Source organism: Pituophis catenifer, unplaced genomic scaffold (assembly GCF_029215685.1).
Source record: "Pituophis catenifer annectens isolate HBS135680 unplaced genomic scaffold, rPitCat1.0.hap2 SCAF_4, whole genome shotgun sequence".
Lineage (NCBI taxonomy): Eukaryota > Metazoa > Chordata > Lepidosauria > Squamata > Colubridae > Pituophis > Pituophis catenifer.
Window position 1 is genome coordinate 122,087,014 of NW_027256884.1, and position 26,607 is coordinate 122,113,620.

The window sequence follows — 26,607 nt, forward strand, 5'->3', positions numbered from 1 at the left end:
CACCCCTTCCAGGAGTCCCCACGTGCCCCATTTTGGCTCCCAGGTAAGTGCAGGGAGGCCTCCTGGGTCCAAAATGGGGCACAGGGGGATGGTGTGTCCCCCACAGCCTGTTTTCGGTCCCAGGAGGCTTCAGGGAGGCCTACTAGGCCCAAAACAGGGTGCAGGGGGGGTCATGTACCCCCCCGCGGCCAATTTTTGCTCCCAGGGGGTGCAGGAGGCTGAATACTGCCTGTCACACCCCCTGGCCATGCCCACCATGGCCACACCAGCCCAGTCGGTCATCAGGGCAGAGAACCGGTTGTTAAATTATTTGAATCCCACCACTGCCCTGCATCCACCAAAGGGATCTCTAGAAGTTCCTCTAAAGAGAAACCCTTCAGAGGAGATATGACATTATTCTTGGTTTTTTTTAAAAAAAAAGCTATCGTATGCTGCACTGAATGTGCTCAGCACAACACTCTGAAAGAACATCGCCAGAGGTCATTTTTTTCCCCTCACCTATTTTAAAATAATCTCATTCTTCCTTTTCAAGAACTTGAAATGTCAGTCAGAGAAACACAGGCTGATCTCAGCCCTGCGTGGTTGAACCTTTTCAGCCACCCAGAGAATCTATACAGATTTTTCAAAGGCTCTGATTTACGTGTGGGAGGTGGGCTATTCTTCCCGGCCCCCTCTTGACCTGCCTTTGTCTCTTGCAAGCTATCATGGATTTGCGCCACAGCGCCTGCCATTTTCTTGTGTGTGATTGGGAGCATCTTTCATCACTGGCAGGGGGAGGAAAAGCCTGAAAGCAGCTTGAGACTTGTGTGAATAGCAAGGTAATCAGCATCGAAATACAGGTGAAATTCGAAAAATTAGAATATCGTGCAAAAGTTCATTTATTTCAGTAATGCAACTTAAAAGGTGAAACTATTATATGAGATAGACTCATTACATGCAAAGCGAGATAGTTCAAGCCTTGATTTGTCATACTTTTGATGATTATGACTTACAGCTCATGAAAACCCCAAATTCACAATCTCAGAAAATTAGAATATTGTGGAAAGGTTCAATATTCTAGGCTCAAAGTGTCCCACTCTAATCAGCTACTTAAGCCATAACACCTGCAAAGGGTTCCTGAGCCTTTAAATGGTCTCTCAGTCTGGTTCAGTAGGAATCACAATCATGGGAAAGACTGCTGACCTGACAGTTGTGCAGAAAACCATCATTGACACCCTCCATAAGGAGGGAAAGCCTCAAAAGGTAATTGCAAAAGAAGTTGGATGTTCCCAAAGTGCTGTATCAAAGCACATTAATAGAAAGTTATGTGGAAGGGAAAAGTGTGGAAGAAAAAGGTGCACAAGCAGCAGGGATGACTGCAGCCTGGAGAGGATTGTCAGGAAAAGGCCATTCAAAAGTGTTGGGGACTTTCACAAGGAGTGGACTGAAGCTGGAGTCAGTGCATCAAGAGCCACCACACACAGACAGATCCTGGACATGGGCCTCAAATGTCATATTCCTCTTGTCAAGCCACTCCTGAACAACAAACTGAAGGATCCATTTGTGTCTAATTCTATGCTCAGAGGTACTATTTTAATTAGGAACGACTGGTTCTAACAATAATGTCATCACATGAACCCTTCAAAATAGAAAATATAAAAGTCGTTAATAATTAGATGATCCTAACATTCTTCTTTTTTTAAAAAAAATACACCATATGATGTCAACAATGAAGAGAAAATATACCATGAGTGAAACCAATTCCAATAAAACTTGAGTTTTCAAACTTTGCAAGGTTGTGATCTCCCCAGATTTCAAATAGAATTGACCTTTCTCTGTTATCACAAATTTTAAGAATCTGCTCTGGGTAATACTATTTAGGTAACGTTAAATTGAAACTCTTAAGAAATGCAATGATGGGGTGGACAAAAAAGACTCCATATAAAGAATTCCCTTTGAGCTGGATGGCATTTCTTGATAGTAAAAGGTTAGAAAATTTGCTTTAGTCAGAGAACTAAAAGCAGAAAAAGGAACAGCTTGATATGCATCTTTGAAGTGGGTTTTTTTTTTAAATTTATTTATTTAAACTCAACTTTTTTTTCTTTAACTTTGTTAATATGGAAAATATTTATACGGTTAAAACAATTTAAAGGGCTTTACTACTTCAGAGGCATCAACTGCAATCCTAAACTCACTGACCACATTTCTGCTTGATAAATGTAATGGACACATTTCTGCTTATAACTGGACAGATGTAATGCAATTTTGTGCCGGGAGTCCTATGGAATTCAATCCAGTGGTGGGTTGCTCCTGGTTCGGTCTGATTCTATAGAACTGGTAGTAAAACTGGTGGGAAGATCCGCCCACTCGCCACGTCGTCATTATGGGTGATCTGCACATGTGCAGAAGCTTCTGCGCATGCGCAGAAGTGCACACGAGAGAGAGAGCAAACCGGTAGTAAAGGTAAGTAGAATCCACCCCTGATTCAATCGGTATATAAACGGAGACAACTGATGACCTCCTTTTACCGGTCCACAATAGAAAGCGTCCTCACTTGTTGCATTACGGTATGGCATGCCGGTTTGACAGCCGCAGATAGAAAAACATTACAGAGGGTGGTGAGCACAGCACAGAAAATCTTGGGCTGTCCCCTGATACCACTAAATGAGATCTCTAGGGCTCGCTTCCTTAGAAGAGTGAGGAAAATCCTCAGGGATGACTCACACCCTGGTCACCATTTCTTTACCCTCCTACCATCAGAAAGGAGATATAGATGTAGGAGGTTAGCACACACCCCTTTCCTAGGAGAATGAAATATTTTGGGAAATATTAAAAAGGCAGAATGTTATGTTTCCCTGTATGAGAAATGGAGAAGCATGTTTTTAAAGACAAAGCAGCTCCAATTTTCTTGCCCCCACCCTTTTGTTAATGGGCCAGAGGCAGAAACTTAATCTTTGTCAATGGACCTCATCTGCAAGACAATGGGACCCATCTAGGATGAAACTCACCACATGGCACCTGGGAAGATTACATCAGCCAGCAAGGCTAGCTAAGACCCCCACCCCCTGGAAGTCTGACAACCAATCAAGATACTCTTTCTGGGCTCCAGGAAGTTCAAAGCCAGAGAGAGCATAAAACCTGAAAACTCGCTATAGCTGCCCCTTTTCTGTTCAGGAACTGAAGCCATGTGATCCTGTCCACCATTAAACCATCTTTCCAAGCAGTCTCCATGTTTCCAGTGTCTTTTTCCCATTTGGAGCAGAACCCAGAAGGATATATCTTCCTACATAGAAGCATAGCCAGCTGCACAAACAGGTTGAAGAACAGTTTTTATCCATGGGCTGTCAGACTCCTGAAAGCGAAATAACATCACAACTACGTAATACGATGGACTTGCAGGGCCAGAGCAATGTGTAACATATTCACACTAGTGCAGTAGGACTGGGGGGTTTGTTAATATGATTTATTGGGTTAGGGATTTTCTGTCTTCACTGTGAGTTGTTTTGTGTTGGAGGGTGCACTGAGAGAGCTCAACCAATTTCATTGTATGTATGTTGTGCACTGACAATAAAGATTTGAAGTTGAAATTGAAATTTTGTTAATTATGATTATATCTTGTGATTTATGATTTATCGCTTTGCTGTTTGTATGAGAGCAAATTCCTCATGTGTCACATCATACTTGGCCAATAAAGAACTGTTCTGTTCTGTTCTGTTCTGTTCTGTTCTGTTCTGTTCCGTTCCGTTCCGTTCCGTTCCATTCCACTCCTCCTCCTCCTCCTCCTCTTCCTCCTCCCTATTCTATTCTATTCTATTCTATTCTATTCTATTCTATTCTATTCTATTCTATTCTATTCTATTCCATTCCATTCCATTCCATTCTAGACACATACCCCTAGAACACAGTATGGTCTTCATCCAGCATTCTTATTAGTATATTATCTATGGGACAGCCATAATAAACTCAAAATTCTTAAATAGACATAAAACAATAACCAACGTCTAGATCCTAGAATCTCTGCAAAGTCTCTCTTGTAATCCATATGCAATATATCCAATTATTGTGATCTCTATTATCATGGAAGATATAATATTTACCAGGAAGTGTTCAACTTACCTGTCAACAAAGGCATGGTGCAGGATGAAGATGGGATCATTGGCTGAACCCTGGACCTGAGACATGGAGCCATTCATGTAAATGTGTAGCGCATTGTGTAGACTACTCTGTGACAAATTGGATATTCCAGTACTTGGGCTTGCAAAGCCTGTAATTAAGGAGAAATGGAGAGGATAAGAAGATACAGTGATTAGACCTTCCTTCCTTAAGGGCAGGGGTGAAATCCAGCAGGTTCTGACAGGTTCTGGAGAACTGGTAGCGGAAATTTTGAGCAGTTTGGAGAACCAGAAAATACCACGTCTGGCTGGCCCAAGAGTGGGGTGGGAATGGAGATTTTGCAATATCCTTCCCCTGCCATGCCCACCAAGCCACACCACGCCCAACAAGCCATGCCCACAGAACCAGTAGTAAAAAAATTTGGATTTCACCACTGCTTAAGGGTCACATTTTCAGGTGGACCACACGGAGTTTCCTTTGTGACATCCCCTGCCACCCCCCTGTGAAAGTAACCAGATTTTTGATCTGAGGCTGCTTGTTGCTGAATGTCCCAAAAGTGCTTTTCCAAAAGGCAACCAAACTTTCTTGTTTTTTGCCTTAAAAAAAAAAAAAAATCTTGAAGCTTCTTCAATCCTGAAGAACTGTGGAAGGAGGAGGGGACTATTTTCCAAAGCACCAGAAAGAAAGACAAGAAGCAATGGGTGGAAACTAATCAAGGAGAGAAGTAACCTAGAACTAAAGAGAAATTTCCTGACAGTTAAAACAATTAATCTGTGGAACGACTTGCCTCCAGAAGTTTTGGTCCCTCTCACTGGAGTCTTTCAAGAAGACACTGCCTTCTTATTCTGCCTTTTTAATATTTCCTAGAATATTTCATTCTTCTAGGAGCGGGGTGGGTGCTGACTTCCTACAATGACAACCAGAAATGTATATATTGTTAAGAAAAATATTTAAGAGAATTTTCCCCTCACATTAGTTATGCATGTACCTTGCAAGACACAGTTAGATAGCTCAGTTTCAAGGAACATCTGGGTTGTTGTTTTTTTGCTATGTTAAGAGTCTGTTGTTTTCTCTAATATTTTTCTTTCAACAGCTATGGGATAGTTTTAGTATACAGTCGTTTCTCTTGGCTTTTAGCTTCTTATTTATAAAGCAAAGTCGCCCTTGTGTAATTCCAGAGAGGCTCAAGATTGTAACAAGACGAACATAATGTGATTATTAAAAACATTTCTCTCCTCTATCTTCCTCTATATCTCCCCTCTTAAAGTAAACACCCACATGGACCTTACATCTTTTTTTTCAAATATTTGTTTCTCTTTCTGTGATTTTAGCTAGAGTTCTCCATCAGTTTATATTCTAATATATGAGAAGTTTGCCAGTGAGGTTTGCTTGTTTATATCTCCTTCAGTTCATAAAAGAAAGCTACAAAAAAGGTTCATAAGATATGGGTATGTCTAGTCTTATGAAAAGAAGGACTAGGGGAGACATGATAGCAGTGTTCCAATATCTCAGGGGCTGCCACAAAGAAGAGGGAGTCAAGCTATTCTCCAAAGCACCTGAGGGCAAGACAAGAAGCAAAGGATGGAAACTAATCGAAGAGAGAACCAACCTAGAACAAAGGAGGAGGAGGAGGAGGAGGAAGACTGTCTTAAGGATATAATTATAATAGTTCCAATATCTCAGGGGCTGCCACAAAGAAGAGGGAGTCAAGCTATTCTCCAAAGCACCTGAGGGTAGAAGAATAAGAAGCAATGGGTGGAAACTAATCAAGGAGAGAAGCAACTTAGAACTGAGGAGGAATTTCCTGACAGTTAGAACAATTAATCAGTGGAACAACTTGCCTCCAGAAGTTATGAATGCTCCAACACTGGAAGTTTTTAAGAAGAGGTTGAATAACCATTTGTCTGGAATGGTATAGGGCAGTGTTGGTGAACCTTTTCGACACCGAGTGCTGAAACGGGAGTGCGCGCATGCACAGAGGAGCACCAGAAACTGGAAGAGCAGCTCCTTGGCGCACATGCACGTGCCTGGAAGCTGAGCTTCCAGTTTCCAGAATGCATATGCATGCCAGCCACCTAGTCTTCCAGTTTCTGGCATGCATGCATGCGTGAAGACTAGTTGGCTAGTGCGCATGCACGTGCCGGAAACTAGAAGCTCACCTTCTCAGCCCGTACACGTGCGCCAGGGAGCTGCTCTTCCGATTTCTGGCGCTCCTGCATGCGCGAAGACCAGCTGGGCTGGAATCCGGAAGAGTAACAGATGACGGTTGGCGTCCCCGGAGAGATGGCTCTGCGTGCCACTTCCAGCACATGTGCCATAGGTTCACCATCTCGGGTATTGTGTCTCCTGTTTGAGCAGGAGTAGGACTAGATGACCTCCGAGGCCCCTTCCACCTCTTATTCTACAAGTTCTATGAGTACAGGTAGTCGTTGACATACAACAGTTCATTTAGTGACTGTTCAAAGTTACAACGGCACTGGAAAAGTGATTTATGACCGTTTTTCACACTTACGGCCGTCACAGCATCCTCCATGGTCACATGATCAAAATTCAGATGCTTCCTATTTATGACGGTTGCAGTGTCCTAGGAGTCATGTGATTAGCTTTTGTGACCTTGGGAAATCCAGATTCACTTAACAACCATCGTACTAATTTAACAACTTCAGTGATTCACTTCCCAAGGGTGGCAAGAAAAGTCGTAAACTGAGGCAAACTCGCTTAACCAATGTTTCACTTAGCAACATACCATAAATGTTGGGCTCAATTGTGGTCGTAACTCAAGGACTACCTGTATTTTATTATTATTATTTTTGTAGCCACATCAAGCTGCCAGCACACATTCAGTTTTCTAAGCAAGGAACATTATATTTGTCTCTGTTAACTTCCACTCCTTTACTTTCTCATTTCTTGAACCTGTGAAGTTTAGGGTTAGGCTTTGTCTGCAAATGCCTGTGGGTTATACCTCTATCAGTTATAATTCCTGGGACAGGAAGCGTGGCATAACAAAACAAGGGGAGCTGAAATGCCATTGGACACTGATTCTATGCCCATTACTATAGACACATTATCTGGAAATCTGCATAACCGACGAAGCTGCAAAAGCAGAGGAGCTACAGATCAAAGGAACGGAGGGAACAGTTTGAATATTTAACAGCCGCACATGTTTTTCTAACAATTTATTCTGGTGGGGAAAGTTGACAGCATTTTTGAGATAGCTCTGAGCTCAGCAGTAACAGACAGAAGGTGGTGTCTTTTTTTGAACATCAGTGCCTCGAGGAGTTGATGCTTCTAATAGCATCCAGGCAAGGAAAAAAAAAAAATAGAAAACCAGCTGTACAGCTATGTCTCTTGGGTGCAGTTTGAGGAGATACACTGATGGGACCTGGAAGAATCGAAATCGAAATAGAAATAGAAGTAGAAGTAGAAGTAAAAGTAGAAGTAGAAGTAGAAGTAGAAGTAGAAGTAGAAGTAGAAGTAGAAGTAGAAGTAGAAGTAGAAGTAGGAATGGGAATGGGAATGGGAATGGGAAGGGAACAGAACAGAACAGAACAGAACAGAACAGAACAGAACAGAACAGAATTATTAAAATGGAATGGAATGGAATGGAATGGAATGGAGTGGAGTAGAGTAGAGTAGAGTAGAGTAGAGTAGAGTAGAGTAGAGTAGAGTAGAGTAGAGTAGAGTAGAGTAGAGTAGAATAGAATAGAATAGAATAGAATAGAATAGAATAGAATAGAATAGAATTCTTTATTGGCCAAGTGCAATTGGACACACAAGGAATTTATCTTTGGTGCATAAGCTCTTAGTGTACATAAAAGATATGTGTGATAAATCATGATCATAGCCATCATAAATACATCCATCATAAATCATAAGATACAACACTTAGTGATAGTCTAATAAAACAATATAAACCGTAAAGATGCAAGCAACAAAGCTATAGTCATAAGTAGAAAAGGAGATAGGTAATAGGAAGGATAAGAAGAATAGTAATAGTAAATAGTTTGACTATTTGGCAATAGCACTTAGACTGATATAGCGCTTCACAGTGTTTTACAGCCCTCTCTAAGCGGTTTACAGAGTCAGCCTATTGCCCCCCCCACCTCATTTTACCCACCTCAGAAAGATGGAAGGCTGAGTCAACCTTGAGCTGGTGAGAATCGAACTCCTGGCTGTGGGCAGAGTCAGCCTGCAATCCTGCATTCTAACCACTACACTATGCACCACAGAAATGCATAATAATAGGCCCCAGTTTAGTAATCACTGAGTAATAGCGTCATTTAAGGACCTCTTGGATTCAGGTTTGAAGGAAATGGTCATGTTGACTAAAGAGATGGTGAAAATTGCTATCAAGACAAGGTGTTCTCTTTAATTCAGGTTCCTTGATTTACGACCACAATTGAGCCCGGAATCACTGTTGCTAAGTGAGACATCTGCTGGATGAGTTTTGCCCCATTTGACAACCTTCCTTGCCGCAATAGTTAAGTGAATCCCTGCAGCTGTTAAGTTAGCAACATGGTTGTTGAGTGAATCTGGCTTACCCCGTTGACTTTGCTTGTCAGAAGGTCGACAAAGGGGATCACATGACCACATGACCACCTCATAAATATGAGCCGGTTGCCAAGTGTCTGAATTTTGATCATGTGACCATGGGGGATGCTGCAATAGTCATAAGCGTGAAAAATCATCACAAGTCTCTTTGTTAAGGAATTCGCAGAGCAACCCTTGAGTAGCAAGGGTGTGCGCATGAAAACAATTGAGAGCAGTTACGAATAAATACAGCCAGCACACAGATACACTGAGTTGTGTTTACTTTTTTAGGAAATAGTAATAAGGCACAGTCCAATAAACAGTCCAGGTCATACACAGATAAAGCAGTAGATAGTAGAACAATAGTCCAGGGATAATCCAATAACAAAGTCTTCTTACCAGTTGTTATAGTCATACACAATAAACAGTTGCAAACAGTAGCAAACACAGCAAAGAGCAGTAAAGATCAGCAAAGAGAAATAATGGTCAGCAAAGAGAAACAAACCATGTTTGAAGCTCTCTCTTAAGGACATTGGCTACAGAGCTAACCAATCAGGACACAGTATGATGCAATACAGCAATACAGTCTTAAAGCTATATTGAGGGTTTATATATTGCCAAGCCAACAAGTTAGGTAATTATCATTTCTTCAGTGGCGTTGTAACTTCAAGACGGTCACTAAATGAACTCTTTTCAGTCAAGGACGCCCTGCATTATTTTTACAAATAACTCAAGGCAGCAAACATATCCAACACACCTTCCTCCTCCTACGCCGTTGCACAAGTCATAAAATATTATCTAACACAATTGCAACTCTTGATCTTTATTTTAGAAGTGATTCTGTTTTATTTCGCTCTAGGTGTGATAGCCACAGGAGAGCCAGTGGCCTTAGGAGATTCAATCTGAATACATAAACTAGGTGGTGGAGAGACAGAGCTGCCCTGTGCTTGCTTTTTGATGTTTAATTCTGAAACATGACACATCGCTGCTCATGTTGCTGGAAATAAGTGGACAAATAAGGGTAACCACTTGCTTTCCTTCAGTGGAATATCAGTCACCCTGAGGTGGCTTATATATATTTGATCTGCAAAAGCTCCTTCGGTGTGACATGATAGCAGTGTTCCAATCTCTCAGGGGCTGCCACAAAGAAGAGGGAGTCAAGTTATTCTCCAAAGCACCTGAGGGCAGGACAAGAAGCAATGGGTGGAAACTAATCAAGGAGAGAAGCAACTTAGAACTAAGGAGAAATTTCCTGACAGTTAGAACAATTAATCAGTGGGACAACTTGCCTGCAGAAATTGTGGGTGCTCCAACACTGGACATTTTGAAGAATTAATTAGATAACCATTTGTCTGAAGTGGTGTACGGTTTCCTGCCTAAGCAGGAGGTTGGACTAGAGGACCTCCAAGGCAAGGGTGGGTTCTAAATTTTTTTACTACTGGTTCTATGGGCGTGGCTTATTTTGTGGGTGTGGCTTGGAGGTCACATGACTAGGTGGGCATGACTAGCTGGTCAGAGTCATTTCTGGAAGGTCCTCGCACTTACGACCAGTCCTCGCACTTACGACCCGACTCATTTGTTTGCTTTTAACACTGATCAGCTGTAGGGTGGCCCTTTGAAGCCCCGCGGCAAGAGTTTAAACAGTTTTTTCCCCTCTAGTCATCAGCTGGGACTCAGGAGGCAGCAATAGATTGGGGGTAGGACCAAATAAAAGGTAAGAATAACGTGGGTGGGTGGCGGGGGGGAGAACCGGTTCGGTGACGTCATATTGTCACTGCTACTGGCTCAGCCGAACCGGACCGAACTGGGAGGAACCCACCACTGCTCCAAAGTCCCTTTCTATTCTGTTATTCTTATGCAGACTTGTTCTGCATAAGTCATGGATTCCATAAGATTTTGTGTAGATTTAAGAGGCATAAGGGTCCAAGAATTTATCACTGCTTGCTGTGACACACAGACATTTCTACCCACTTTTAGGGGGGGGGGGAGTGCATCTTATACTCCGAAAAATACGGTATCTGATGAACAATGTTCCTCATTGGTGACAGGAAGGGCATCTGGCCATTAAATGCTCTGCTAGCTCCATTCAGTTGCCCAGACTCCACCCCGCCAGGGATTATGGAGTCGTTAAATGATGATTATGATTGAGATTGTTGAATCCAGCCTATTGTTCCAAGCAGGAATTAAAATTGAAGCATTGCCTTTCCCCAAACCCTCTCCAATTTGTCTCATTCCTTCTTAAAGTGTAATTCTTGGAACTTGAATATAGAAGGGAGGCCATTGAGTTCAACTATGCCCTCCTGCCAAATTAAAGCTTTTTTAAAAAAATAAAGTTCTTCAGTCTCTACTGGATCACACAAGCCCTTATCCTACCCTCTGCAGTGATAACAAGCCTTAGCTTTCTTTGATATCTCAACGTTCATGTGATCACATATCAAATCTTTCAGTCTCTTTTCAAAGAGCTTAATGTCTAACCTCCTGGTCATTCCTATTGATTTTTCAGTACTGGTTCCAATTTCTCTGAATCCTTCTTAAAGTTTGACATCCAGAACTGAACACAAGATTTGATGTGAAAGCTCATCAAAAGCAGAATAAAATGGAAGGGGATCCATCTCTTCTGGTTATTTAGAATTATGCTTCTGTTGATCCATCTTAAAATTGCAGTTTTCTCTTTTTTCTCTCTCATCCTTATTACATCAGTGACTCACGTCCATCTTATAATTAATTATTGTTTCCCTGAATTGGCCTTCTGAAGTGAATCAGGGCTTTAGAAGATCCAATTGTATAGGGACATTTTGAATTCTGAATCGACCCAATTAGGTACTCTGATTCAAAGTCTTACATCAAATGGACTCAGTTTTCCTAATTTAATCACTGAATCAAGAATCAATTACAGTTTCACAAAGCCAATCCTGGGCGAATCATTTCTTCTTAGCCCTAGGAAGGAGGCAATGACAAACCACTTCTGAAATCTTGGCAAGAAAACTGAAAAGGACTAGGCCAGACAGCCATCATGAGTCAAATCTGAGTTGAAGGCATGCACACAGAGAGAAAAATCACTGATCCAGATAAACACCTTTGAACCATCTGAATCAAGCAGATTTTGAATCATTTAAAAGCTAACCTCACACATCCCTATTCCATAAACCCAAAGACACTACATCCTCCTAGCCCAGTAATGGCTAACCTTTTTGCCATCGCGTGCCAGGAGAGGGATGGGTGGGGGAGGTTCACGCATGCGCGTGCCCAGACCCATAATTCTATGCACCCCCCCTGCGCATGCGCGTGTAACCCCTCTCCCCCCCCGGCTCCTGGCACGCGATGGCTTGGTAGGCCCATTTTTCTTTCTTACCTGGCTCCAGATCCTCTCTATGCATCTGGGAAGGGCAAAAACAGCTCTCTAGGAGTCTCTGGAGGCTAGGGACAGCAAAAAACATCACTTCTTGTCCCACCAGGAGTTGGGAAATGGACCCTTTCAGGCCTCCGGAGGGCCTCCGAGGGAGTGGGAAAGGCTGTTTTGCCCTTCCCAGATGCATAGAAAGGATCTGGAGCCAGGTAAGAAAGAAAAATGGGCCTTCCCCCCCTCCCCGGCCCTCCGGAGGCAGGAAACAGCCTGTTTCCCTACTTCTGGTGGGCCCAGAAGGCCTGAAAATTAGCTGGCTGGCATGCGCATGTGCGCCAAAGCTGAGCTGGTGTGCCCACTGATATGGCTACGTGTGCCACCTGTGGCACGCGTGCCATAGGTTCGCCATCACGGTCCTAGCCATTTCAGAAGTGGTTTGCCATTCTCTAAAATTTTGTCTTTTAATACAATTTTCAGGAAAGGTTCTCTTTCTTTAATGGCCCTAGAATTTGTGTCTAGTTTCATCAAAAGAAGGATTATAGGGGCAACATGATAGCAGTGTTCCAATATCTCAAAGGCTGCCACAAAGGTGAGAGGGTCAACCTGTTCTCCAAAGCACCTGAAGGCAAAACAAGGAGCAATGGATGGAAACTAACCAAGGAGAGAAGCAACCTAGAACTAAGGAGAAATTTCCTGACAGCTAGAACAATAAACCAGTGGAACGACTTGTCTCCAGAAGTTGTGAATGCTCCAACACTGGAAGACTTTTAAGAAGAGATTGGACAACCACTTGTCTGAACTGGTATAGGTTTTCCTGCTTGAGCAGGGCGTTGGACTAGAAGACCTCCAAAGTCCCTTCCAACTCTGTTATTCTGTTGTGGACTTCCAACCCCAGAATTCTTTCTGACGGCCATGCCAGCTGGGGAATTTTGAGAACTGAAGTCCATGCATTGGAAAGATACCAAATTTGCAGAAATCTCCTATAAATCTACTGGTATTAAAAATAAGGTTGCTGGACTGAAATCTTTTACTTTCAAATCTGCAAACTGAAGATGATTGCTGTTGGAAGAAATGTCCATCTGGGTTCAATTCGAAGTGGGGAGAAAGACACTGGAAACATGGAGGCTATTTGGAAAGATGGTTTAATGGTGGACAGGACCACATGGTTTGAAGTCCTGGGTAGCTGACCACATGGAGTGGAGAGTGAGATATATTTATACCCTCTCTTGGGCTTTGAACTTGCTTCCTGTTCCTGTGAAAGAAATGTATTCTGATTGGTTGTCAGACTCCCATTGAGCCATGCAAGGGTAACTTTGTAGGTTGTCTTGAGTCCCAGGCTTGGTTGAATCTTCATAATAATCATAAGTTTACTTGTCAATCATATATACACGAAAAGAGTAAGTAAAAAAGGAATATTAGGACAGGGACGGTAGGCATGTTGGTGCTCTTATGCACACCCCTTACAGACCTCTTAGGAATGGGGTGAGGTCAACAGTAGACAGTTTAAGGTTAAAGTTTTGGGGATTTGGGGAAGAAACTACAGAGTCAGGTAGTGCATTCCAGGCATTGACCACTTTGTTACTGAAGTCATATTTTCTGCAATCTAGTTTGGAGCGGTTAACCTTGAGTTTGTATCTATCATTTGCTCGTGTATTGTTGTGGTTGAAGCTGAAGTAGTCATTGACAGGAAGGACATTGTAGCAGATCATTTTATGTATTATGCTTAGGTCAGACTGAAGTTGGCGTAGTTCTAAGTTGTCTAAGCCCAAGGAGTCTGGTGGCATAAGGTATTTTATTGCAGTTAGAGGAATGGAGGACTCTTCTCGTAAAATATCTCTGGACTCTCTTGATTGTATTTATGTCTGATACGCAGTGCGGGTTCCAGACAGATGAGTTGTATTCAAGAATTGGTCTAGCAAATGTTTTGTATGCTCTAGTTAGTAGTACAACATTACCAGAGAAGAAGCTACGCAAGATTAGGTTAACAACTCTTATTGCCTTTTTGGCAATGTTGTTACAGTGAGCTCGGGCACTTAGATCTTTAGAAATGAGTACTCCAAGGTCCTTGACAGAGTGAGGGTCATCTACAAGGTCATGTCCATCTAATTTGTATTTTATGTTTTGATTTTTTTCTCCCCCAGCTGCCATGTGGTGAGATGAGTAGAGGGCTAATAATAATAATAAACTTTATTGTCATTGTATGTGTGTACACAGTATACACATACAACGAAATTTACTTAAAACCCAAAGACCAGGTCCCACACACATAATCCCCAAACACACTCCCACCCACCACAATTCCCCACCCCTAAACCACCCAAACATCCACACAACATAATAATCCTATTATGTCCTGAGGGTGAAGATTAGCTGGCCCAGCCTTTTGTCTTGTAGATAGGATGGCCCAGTCTTTCTAGGGCTATTAGCAAAGGTGGGGACTGCTTTCCAGGAGCATGTTTCTCCTTTTCTCATCTAGGGAGGTATAATATTCTGCCTTTTTAATATTTCCTAGAATATTTCATTCTTCTAGGAAAGGGGTGGTTGCTGACTTCCTACAATGCCAACCAGAAATGTATATACTGTTAAGAAAAATATTGAAGAGAATTTTCCCCTCACATTAGTTATGCACGTACCTTGCAAGACACAGTTAGACAGCTCAGTTTCAAGGAACATCTGGGTTGTTTTTTGTTTTTTTTTGCTATGTTAAGAGTCTGTTGTTTTCTCTAATATTTTTCTTTCAACAGCTATGGGATAGTTTTAGTATACAGTCGTTTCTCTTGGCTTTTAGCATCTTACTTATAAAGCAAAGTCGCCCTTGTGTAATTCCAGAGAGGCTCAAGATTGTAACAAGACGAACATAATGTGATTATTAAAAACGTTTCTCTCCTCTATCTTCCTCTATATCTCCCCTCTTAAAGTAGTTTTGAAACACCCACATGGACCTTACATCTTTTTTTCAAATATTAGTTTCTCTTTCTGTGATTTTAGCTAGAGTTCTCCATCAGTTTATATTCTTATATATCAGAGAAGTTTGCCAGTGAAGTTTGCTTGTTTATATTTCCTTTAGTTCATAAAAGAAAGTTACACAAAGGTTCAAAAAATATGGGAATGTCTACTTTAATGAAAAGAAGGACTAGGGGACATGATAACTGTGTTCCAATATCTCAGGGGCTGCCACAAAGAAGAGGGAGTCAAACTATTCTCCAAAGCACCTGAAGGAAGGACAAGAAGCAATGGGTGGAAACTAATCAAGGAGAGAAGCAACTTCTAAGGAGAAATTTCCTGACAGTTACAAAAATTAATCAGTGGAACAACTTGCCTGCAGAAGTTGTGAATGCTCCAACACTGGAAGTTTTTAAGATGTTGGATAACCATTTGTCTGAAATGGTGTAGGATTTCCTGCCTAAGCAGGGGGTTGGACTAGAAGACCTCCAAGGTCCCTGTTATTCTATTCTATTCTATTCTAAATATGATAAATGGCAAATAAAAATATTTCATTACAGCGTACCATCCTATTTCTCTATGTCTCTTCAAAGGATCAATCATGCCCACTTGTGGTTAACAGAATTGCAGGTTTATTTAATTACGTATTTGCCTTTCATTCAGGTGTTTGATAGTCATTCTTTTTAATTTTTTCTCCCAGAGCATCAACCCCGCAAGAAACTGAATAGGCTAAAGAAGGATATTTGTCTGAAAATGGATTAAAACTTGGATATCTCGATTCTTGAATCCTTGAACTTCTGCGTCAGGCTCACTATCATTTTTTTTTGTAAGAATTATTTGTATTTATTTTATTTATATTTCAGATTTGGAGACTGTCCATCTCACTCAGCGTTTCCTCAATAAACAATTTGCAAATAAATATTCTCATAAGCATTAATTTCCTTTCTTTATTTACTCGATTTGTTTCGCTGCCCATCGCAGGCCAGTGTCAGGTTGTAAATAAATCCTAAAAACAATAAAAGCACAATACCAAAACTGCTTTCTCTCAAGAGGCAACTGGACTTTCTGGTTTTTCTTTGAAGATGTTTCACTTCTCATCCAAGAAGCTTCTTCAGCTCTGACTGGATGGTGGGGAATGGAAGGATCCATCCAGTCAGAGATGAAGAAGATTCTTGGATGAGGAGCAAAACGTCTTCAAAGAAAAACCAGAAAGTCCAATTGCCTCTTGAAAAAAAGCACCTTTGACACAATCACGACCTGGATGACTGAGAATCTCCATAGACAATATCAAAAGAAATAAAAAACAATTAACAGTCAGGAGATATAATCCATTAGTGTCAGTATAACCAGGAAACCGTGCCCTTCACAATCTTGGGATAGCTTTAATGGTTCATAAACTTCACTTATTTGTATTTTTAAAATTTTCTTGGTACCCCACCTTTGTTATTTTAAAAAATGACTCAGCAAATTCAACCTTCTTCCTCCTATTTTGTATATTTATTTATTATTTATTTATTATTTGAACTTGTATGCTACCCTATCTCCGAAAGGACTCAGGGCGGCTCACAACAATAAAAACAGGCAAAATCAATGTTAAAAATACCCAATAAGATTATAAAAAGACTATTAAAATCCCCTTTAAAACCCCTTCAGTCCAAACCAGCCAGGCGAAATAACCATGTTTTAAGGTCACGGCGGAAAGAGCGAAGGTCGGGGGCCACCCGGAGCTCCAGGGGGAGCTGATTCCACAGGGTAGGTGCACCCACAGAGAAGGCCCGCTCTCTAGGGGTTGCCAGCCGACATTCTCTGGCTGACAATACCCCAAGGAGGCCCTCCCTGTGAGAACGCACCGGGAGATGGGGAGCTGTCGCTGGCCGCAGATGGTCAGCCAAATACCCCGGGCCTAAGCCATGTAGGGCTTTATAGGTAATTACCAGCACCTTGAATCTCACCCGGAGGGCAACCGGTAGCCAATGCAGGTCCCGCAGGAGAGGTGTAACATGAGAGTGTCGGGACACTCCCATTACTACTCGCGCGGCCGCATTCTGCACCAGCTGAAGCCTCCGAGTGGTCTTCAGGGGCAGCCCCATGTAGACAGCATTGCAGTAGTCGATCTGGGATATATTACCAGCCAAAGAATAAGCTGGAATAGATAGTTTCATCCATCCATTCTGGCTCAGAATTTTGGAAACCGAAGCCTCAAATATATCTACAAATTTAAGCACAGATTGGAGGCAACTGAGGTACAGATAGTCCTTGACTTACAACCATTGGAGCTATAACTGTTTGGAACTACAACAACACTGGAAAAAGAGTGACTTATCATCAGTTTTCCCACTTACGACCATTGCAGTATTTTCATGGTCACGTGATCAAAATTGATGCACTTGGCAACTGGCATGTACTTATGACAGTTGCACTGTCCCATGTTCATGTGATCGCCATGTGTTAGCTTCCCAGCTGGCTTCTTCTGACAAGCAAAGTCAATAGGGGATGCAGTGGTGAAATGTAAAATTTGTTACTACCGGTTCTGTGGGCGTGGCTTGGTGGTGGTGGGGGTAATGTTTTTTTTTTTTTACTTTTAAAAGCATTTTTTCTACAACCTTAAGAGGTTGAAGAAAAAAATGCTTTTAAAAGCCTCTGATGATCCCAGCTGAGCCGGGTGATCATCAGAGGCTTTTTTTTTTTTTACTTTTAAAAGCATTTTTTCTACAACCTTAAGAGGTTGCAGAAAATAATGCTTTTAAAAGCCTCTGACGATCAGGCAACTCAGCTGGGATCCTCAGAGGCTTTTAAAGGCATTTTTTTTCTACAACCTCTTCGGCGGAAAAAATGCTTTTAAAAGTAAAAAAAAAAAAAGCCTCTGATGATTGCGTGGCTCATCTGGGCACGGGGGTGGGTGGGGCAGGGATTTTTGCTACTGGTTCTCCGAACCACCCGCTGCCATCGCTACCGGATCAGGTGATCCGGTCCGAACTGGGAGCATTTCACCCCTGAGGGGATGTCATATTCACTGAACAACCACATAGTCCACTTAAAACTGCAGTGATTCACTTAACAACCATGGCCAAAAATAAGGTTATAAAAGGGGGCGCGACTCACTTAACAACTGCCTGGCTTAGCAACAGAAAACTTGGAATCAATTGTGTTCGTAAATCAAGGATTACCTACACATTACTAGAGGAGGAAGAAAATCCAAACAGCTAATTTGATTATCTAAGAAAGTTGTGGCAAGCTGGGTTTTATTTTAGTTTTATTTGCCTAAAAACGACTATGCAAAATCTTGTTAGAGATTGCCGATAAACATACAAAACACAGTTCTATAACCATTATTAGCATTTCCACAAAAATTACATTTATTACTGAGAATTTTTTTTTTTAAAAAAAATGTTAATTTCATGTACATAAATAGAAGCGAAGAAGAGATAACCGTTTGTTCCAAATAACTTTAAGGACACAGATTTGTACTGGAAGCTGATATTTAAAATTATTTCTTTCGCAGAGATGTAATATTTGCAAAGGTACACAATGTAGTCCCGTTTGGCGAGGAAAGCAAAAACATTTTAAATGTTTCTATTGTGCGGTGAATACACAGCTGCACAAAATAAGCAATTATAATGCATGGGATTAGTGCATTAGGAGTACTGTGTACAAACTGGCTGCATTAGTTCGAAAAAGACAGTGATAAGATGGTGAAGGATTTGGGGGGGGGGAAAAGACTTTTGAGGAACAGTTAAAGGAGCTGGGTTGGTTTAAATTACAGAGAAGACAGCTGAAGGAAAATAGGATATTGGGCTTCAGATTATCAAGGGTGAAGGATCAGGTCCACACCTGTGAAGATCTAATTAAATTGATGTATTGCTACTCATGCCCAGAGGTGATATTCAGCCGGTTCGGACCGGTTCACCCGAACTGGTAGCGGAGATCGCGGGTGGGCCCGCTCACCCGCCCCGGCCCTATGCCGTCCTATTTAGCCACGTTTTTGAGGCTGGGCGCATGCACAGAAGGCACGTATGTGAGCAAAGCGCATGCACAGAAGGCCGGGTGCATGTGCGGAGGTGCGCGTGTGTGCGATGCGAGCGTGCACATGCGGGGTGAACTGGTGGTAACAATATCTGAAACCCACCGCTGCTCCTGCCTATGTACAGGAATATCCTCAGCTAATAATTAGCCCCTGCTAAGAGTTAGATAAAGGTCAACAGAATTAGCCCACTTGCGGCTACATAGAGATTCTAGGCTGATTCCTCGTTTAACTCTGCCCCCAGGTTCTGCCGCTTTTTTTCCTTACACAGATTCTTCATTATTTCTCCAGAGACAGCACCAAAAACAATATAAGGAAAGAGGTTCTGGATAGACATCAGGAGAAACTCCTTGACTGGATGAACTGAGAGTCCGTGGAAAGGTTGTCACATGTTGAGGTGAGTTCTTCAGAGTTTGGATAGTTGTCTGCCAGAATTTCTACAGTAGAACCTGATGAAGTTTCTGAGTCATACAGGTAACGTTGTCTGAATGTTAAGTCATGGCAAGTGGACAGCAGTGGGTTTCACATTTTGTTGCTACCAGTTTGCCGTGCGCACTCAAGCTTGCTTTGCGCATACGTGCACCTTCTGTGCATGCGCTCTCCTCACATACGTGCCTTCCGCACATGCACACTTTCTGTACATGCATGCCTTCCTCACATGCACCCGGTCTCAAAACCATGCCTAAATAGGACAGCATAGAGCCGGGGCAGCCCACCCGCGATCTCCGCTACCAGTTCGCCCAAACTGGTACTGAGCCAGGCTAAGATTCGATATTGGGATAAAACTCAAATATTAGAAATCCAAATCTTTGGTCAAGACAGAAGTGCCTCTTCCGTGCCAAGGTGCTAAGCTGGCAAAAGGTATTTGACGTAGGTACAGAATTGTAAAAGGGCAAACTGACCCTAAACAGATACATTCTGTTGTTTAATGTTTATTGCATCCCAAATGTCATGCATATCCCTGGATAAGGGGTGCTGCTTCCTTATTGCCCTTGAGGCGTCTCCTAGCCTCTTATCTCCTTTTGTTACGTCTTGAGCTCCGGAGCTGAGAACCTGAGCCTGTGGGAAAAGGGCTGTTATGACTTTCCTAGAGATAGATTAAAGGGTAACTTCTACGTGTGAAATGTCGCACTCTTCGTAATAACTTTGCCTTTATACTGTATAAATATCTGGTCAAAATCAGCCATCTTTGTTCAGACCCTTCGCTGTCTTTGGACTGTTTGAACCTTGAGCAATAAACTCTTTCCTGCATTGAAGAGCTTGGCCTAGTCCGTCATTTTTCCTATAACAGTACGAACCGGCTGAATACCATCTCTGCAACTGGACTTATTTTTCTTGTTAGTTTGAGACGTTTCACTGATCATCCAAGTAGTTTTTTAGAGAAAATTAGTTGGGCAAAGAGTTGTTGGAATGTATCAACTCCTCTTCTATATTTCTATAGTAGAACTTGCACTGAAATATTTGATTCCTTCTAACTCTCATAGTCTAAGGGCAGATAAATGCATAGTTTTACGTAATTAACACAGACATACATAGGCCCTCAATTCCACGTACCCATAAACCAGAATGCCATATGCTGAGAAGATAATCCAGCTCAACTCCCACTCATATTTTGAAAGCTCATCCATCCAAAACTGAATTGGTATTCGTCTCCTGATAACATGCTCTTCAGAATTATTCACTAGATTTGATTGGATTAGTCGTACGTTGAAGTTCTAGAACATTGTTAGATGTTTCTGGTAAATTGTTCCCTCTGACTTTCTCAGTCAATTTTGCCTCTTGCTTTATGATCTAACTCACATAGCAGCCGTGTTTCAGATAGTTCCAGGTACATTTTCTTAATTATGAAGTAGTCCAAATGCAGGTAATGCTAGATACAGTGGTGGAATTCAAATTTCTTTACTACCAGTTCTGTGGGCGTGGCTTGGTGGGCGTGACTTGGTGGGTGTGGCAGGGGAAGGATACTGCAAAAATCTCCATTCCCACTCCACTCCAGGGGAAGGATACTGCAAAATCTCCATTCCCACCTCAGTCCAGGGGAAGGATACTGCAAAATTCCCATTCCCTCCCCACTCCTGGGGGAAGGATATTGCAAAATCTCCATTTCCTCCTGATCAGCAGGGACTCGGGAGGCAGAGAATAGATGGGGGCGGGGTCAGCCAGAGAAGGTATTTGCCAGTTCCCTTGGGAGTTGGGCGGCATAGAAATTCGATAAATTAAATTAAATTAAATTCTCCAAACTACTCAAAATTTCCGCTACTGGTTCTCCAGAACCTGTCAGAACCTGCTGAATAGCTGGCTAGATAGCATTACGGTATTCATGTGTGAAAATTCAGCATATAAAACAGCATATAAAATGTGTATCGAAATATAAAACCTGTAACAGTGACACACAATATTGCATTAGAAATCATGAAAAGAGGGGCAAACCTTACCCTCCAAAGTATTCCGGAAACTGAAGTTAGCCATTTTATCCATTGTCCCGGTTTCATATTGCGTCAGACTTAAGCAGAATTCAACTTCAGCTGAAGTTGGAAGCCGAGGCGTTCTCCTTTTATCGTGGTTGCCAGGATTTCGAAGGACAGGCCCTTCATTCGTTCCATTACAAAGGGATTGGCGGCTGTTGTACTCTTCCGATTGGGTGCAAATGACCTAGAAGAGGATACAGAAGGTGACACAGGGTTGGGATGAGACCTTTGGGACCAGTAAGACTGTTTTCAAAACCATGAAGTTCCAGCTCGGATCAGGAGATCTGTGCAGATAAACAAGCATCTCAAACTTCTCAAACTTCTAGGGGATTGGAGGCTAAAACAGATGAAGAAGGGTTGCAGGAACTGAATATGTCTAGTTTAATGAAAAGAAGGACTAGGGGAGACATGATAGCAGTGTTCCGATATCTCAGCGGCTGCCACAAAGAAGAGGGAGTCAATCTATTCTCCAAAGCACCTGAAGGAAGGACAAGAAGCAATGGATGGAAACTAATCAAGGAGAGAAGCAACCTAGAACTAAGGAGATATTTCCTGATAGTTAGAACAATTAATCAGTGGAACGACTTGCCACCAGAAGTTGTGGGTGTTCCAACACTGGAAGTTTTGAAGAAGAAAGTGGACAACCATTTGTCTGAAATGCTAGAGGGTTTCCTGCCTGAGCAGGGGGTTGGACTAGAAGACCTCCAAGGTCCTTTCCAACTCCGTTATTCTATTCTATTCTATTCTATTCTATTCTATTCTATTCTATTCTATTCTATTCTATTCTATTCTATTCTATTCTATTCCATTCCATTCCATTCCATTCCATTCCATTCCATTCTATTCTATTCTATTCTATTCTATTCTATTCTATTCTATTCTGGTGTAAAACTGGGGGGAACTTTGACCCCTCTTTCAAACCAGCGATCCTCTCTGTCCATGTGGACTTTGAGTCAATGTGGACTTTGCTGTCCTCAAAAGAGTGGCCTGTGTCTTTTAAATGCAGATGGACTGCTGAATCTAGTCCTGATGTGTTATTTATTTATTTATTTATTTATTTATTTATTTATTTATTTATTTATTTACACGTATTTATATGCCGCCCTTCTCCCAAAAGAGGCGAACACAAGCAAAAACATACAATAAAAATCCGAATTAAAACAAGTTAAAATCAAATAATAATAAATAATAAAACCCAAGAACCTGAATCAGCCCATTTGTTGAAATAGCCAAGTCTTCAGGGCTCAACGGAAGGAATGGAGATCAGGCGCCGTCTGGAGCTCGGTGGGTAACTCGTTCCAGAGGGCAGGGGCGCCCACAGAGAACGCCCTACCCCTGGACGTCGCCAGACGACATTGTCTGGTCGACGGTACCCTGAGTAGAGCTGCCCTGTAAGAGCGGACAGGATGGTGGGAGGCAGGCAGGAGATGGTCCTACCCTGGACCTAAGCCATGTTCTTCTATGTTGTGTCATGTGTTTTTGAAGTAGTTGTTTTGTTTCCCCAATGTACAGATCTGCACATGGCTCACAGCATTGTACTGCATATACCACATTGCTCAGTTTCTGTCTGGGTGTTTTATCCTTGGGGTGAACAAGCTTCTGCTTTAGTGTATTCTTGGGTTTCAAGTGTACATGTACTGTAAGTTATTTGGCTGAAGTATAGTGCATGCAATATAGTTCAAAACGAGTGCCTTGATCATTAGTAGATCAGATTCTTGTGCATAGGTTGCATGGAATAAACTTGGTATACTTTTGAACCATATCCTGGTCCTGATTTCTTGCACCCGACAATTGAGGTATGAGACTTGGGCTGCAACTTTGATAGGGAAGTCTTGTGTTCAAGCCAACATTCTCCATAGAAGAAGCTTCTTGGATGAGAAGCAAAACTTCTTCAAAAGAAAAAAAAAACAAGCAAATCCATTGTCTCCTGAAAAAGCATCTTTGGGATTCAACTGGAAGGTGCCTTCTGTGGCTCAGTTGTTGACTTCTCCCTTTATTTTTGACTCTTTCTGATTCTTCTTGCATCTCAAAATATTCTCAGCCATTCTTTTTCCAGCCTCGCAGTCAAAAGCTTCCGTTCCAGTTCATTCAGTTCTTTCTGATGATCCGGCTTTTAGAGACCTCTGTTACAAGTGGGAAAATCATAACCTTGACTGTCCATATCTTTGCTGTCAGGGTGATGTCTCTGATATTTTGACTGGATTTCTCAAAGACTTTTCCCCCCAAGCAGCTGTATTCTCTTTATCGCGGGGGCTACAGTCACAATCCAGTGAATCTGTGAATTTAGGAAGATAGCATCTCTTATTATTCTTCCTATTTGCATTGAGTGTCCATTGCCTGCTAACATAGGTTTCTTGGTTGTTTAATACTAAGCAGCACATTTTTTGCATTCTTTTCTTCCTCGTTCAACAAAGGTTCTTATTTAGCATTACTACCCATTTTTGGTAGGATATTTTTTTAAAAAATTCCTTATCCACTGCTGTGTTTCCCCCTACTGGATTAAAAGCTACAGCTGGAACTTCAATTGCATTGTCTTGTAAGTTTTTTAATCAATAAAGTGATATTTAATTAATAAACAACAATCAATAAATCAATAAAATAAATAATCAGTCATCCAGGTTGTGGTTTGTCCTAAAGGTGCTTTTTCGAAAAGCAACTGGACTTTCTTGTTTTTTCCTTGAAGATGTTTCACTTCTCATCCAAGAAGTTTCTTCCATTCTGAAGAAGAACGGAAGAAGCTTCTTGGATGAAAAAGTGAAACATCTTCAAGGAAAAAAAAAAGAAAGTCCAGTTGCCTTTTGAAAAACCACCTAAGCTGATATTTTCTCAACCCCTGCAACTTGATGCTAGGAATATTTTCTTGGACTGACGATTGTTTATTTACTTATTGCAATTATCTATTTGCCGCAAACATCTCTGCTTGAATTTTCTTTTTTTTTTTTTGAAAAAAGTTTTTTATTTTTATTTTTCATCAACATGTTTAAATGTACAGTCTTTTATCCATCCTTATACATTATTCATTCATCTTCTTTTTTAACTTCCATTAGGTAATTAATTAATTATTTGTTCGGGTCTGCTCTTTTACCATTTCCTTCTTTTGTTTTACTACAACCTTTTCTTTTTCCCTACCATTCTTTCTCCTCCTTTCTTTCTTCTTTCCTCATTCCTCCTCTCCTCTCCTTTCCTACTTCCTTTCCTCTTTCCCCTCTCCTCTCTTCTTCCTCCCCTTCTTACCCTCTCTCCTGCTCTTCTTTCCCCTTCCTTCTTCCTCTCCTTTTCCCATTCTCCTTTTCTCACCTCCCAACTCCCCTACTTTGCCCTCTCTACTCCTCCCCTCTTTTCCATTCCTTTGTTGCTTCCTTTTTTAATTCAATCTGAGATGGTATTTGAGCAAACCCGATTTCTATTTACATATGTCTTCATTTCCAATTTCATTTTTTACTTTACTATTATTCCTCTAGTATTCCTGTACATTTTTTAATCAATCCATGTATCATCTGGGTATAACATTTGTGCTATCGTCTTCAAAGTTTACCATTATTTCTTAAAATATATATTTATCTTTCCTTCTTTCATTTAATTTTAATATACTACAACATATTCATCTCAAAGTTCTTGTCTTTATCCTGTTTATTATCTATACTCACTTGCTATCCATTGATAAAATCTCTGCTTGAATTTTCATTCTACATACCAGAATGCTTAGTTCTGGAGGGATCAAATCTGCATACTTACCTGCAATTTCAGATTTTTCCCCATTCTTCTGTATATTCTCACTATCCCATCTTTATAACTTCTTTCACCAATAATTCTTTGCTCTTTTTTTTGTCCTTTATTGTACTTATCTTTACATAAAAGTTCCCTTGATATTTTCTTAAGATTAAGAAAATTCTTTTCTTAAATCTCCTGCCTTTCCTGTTTGGGTTGCTTGCATTATAAATATAAAGCTTTTGTCTTTTCTTACACTTTCCTGGCACTCTGTGTTTAGGTGGATGTTTTTTTCCCGCTTTCCCTTTCTCTTCTCTTTTTTCCTCCTGATTTCAATGTATCAGCACGTTCTACTTTATCTATTTGGGGACATTTTTGTTTTTTGCTTCCTTATGATGCTATGCATTTCCCTCCAGAGTTCATCCAATTTTCCATTTATCAAATATAATCCATTCCTTCCTTTTTTCGTTCAGCATATAATTATATATTATAATTATATACCTAATCTTGCATAGCTTCTTCTCCAATAATATTACACTACTAACCAGAGCATACAAAACATTTGCTAGACCAATTCTCGAATACAGCTCATCTCTGGAACCTGCACTGCATATCGGACATTAATACAATTGAGTGCGTCCAGAAATATTTCACAAGAAGAGTCCTCCACTCCTCTGCTCGTAACAAAATACCCTATGCCACCAGACTTGAAATTTTGGGCTTAGGAAATTTAGAACTACGCCGCCTTCATTATGACCTAAGCATAGCTCATAAAATCATCTGCTACAATGTCCTATCTGTCAATGACTACTTCAGCTTCAACCACAACAATACACAAGCACACAATAGATACAAACTTAAAGTGAACTGCTCCAAACTTGACTGCAGAAAATACGACTTCAGCAACAGAGTGGTCAATGCCTGGAATGCACTACCAGACTCTGTGGTTTCATCCCAAACCCCCCCAAATTTTAACCTAAGACTGTCTACTGTTGACCTCACCCCATTCCTAAGAGATCTGTAAGGGGTGTGTATAAGTGCACCAGCGTGCCTACCGTCCCTGTCCTAATGTTCCCTTTAATTGTATTTATTTTATGTGTTCAATTCATGCTTATACTTATATATATTATCTAATATGTACTCAGCAAAATAAATAAATAAATAAATAAATAAATAAATAAATAAATAAATAAATAAATAAATAAATATGGAAATTGCTGAGATTGTATCTTGTTGGCTTAAAGGTTTGGCTTATTTTCTCCAGTTTAAGTTGTAATTTTGCAAAACAAACAAACAAACAAACAAACAAACCATTTGTGAGATACAATCAACAACTGGTTTACTTTTTATTAACTAAACAGAATGCCTCCATCTTTGCAATCAATATAATGTTGTATAATGTATACACAATGTAATGTGGGTGTCATGGTGTACACACATCAGTATGTAGAAAGATCATTTAACATGGCTTAGCGCTCCATGGCTTAGGGCCTGAGTACTTA

The 26,607-nt window shown here is 41.1% G+C and overlaps 1 protein-coding gene across 1 annotated transcript in view; it reads right to left on the reverse strand.

Moving 5' to 3' along the window:
• Positions 1-26,607, reverse strand: part of TYR (tyrosinase) — a 72,659-nt gene that overhangs the window by 25,849 nt on the left and 20,203 nt on the right. The window contains exons 2-3 of the mRNA XM_070944017.1: positions 21,365-21,581; positions 4,096-4,243 (exon numbers count right to left, since the gene is read on the reverse strand). Of these exons, the coding sequence (XP_070800118.1) occupies positions 4,096-4,243; positions 21,365-21,581 (365 nt within the window). The remainder of the gene's footprint in view (positions 1-4,095; positions 4,244-21,364; positions 21,582-26,607) is intronic.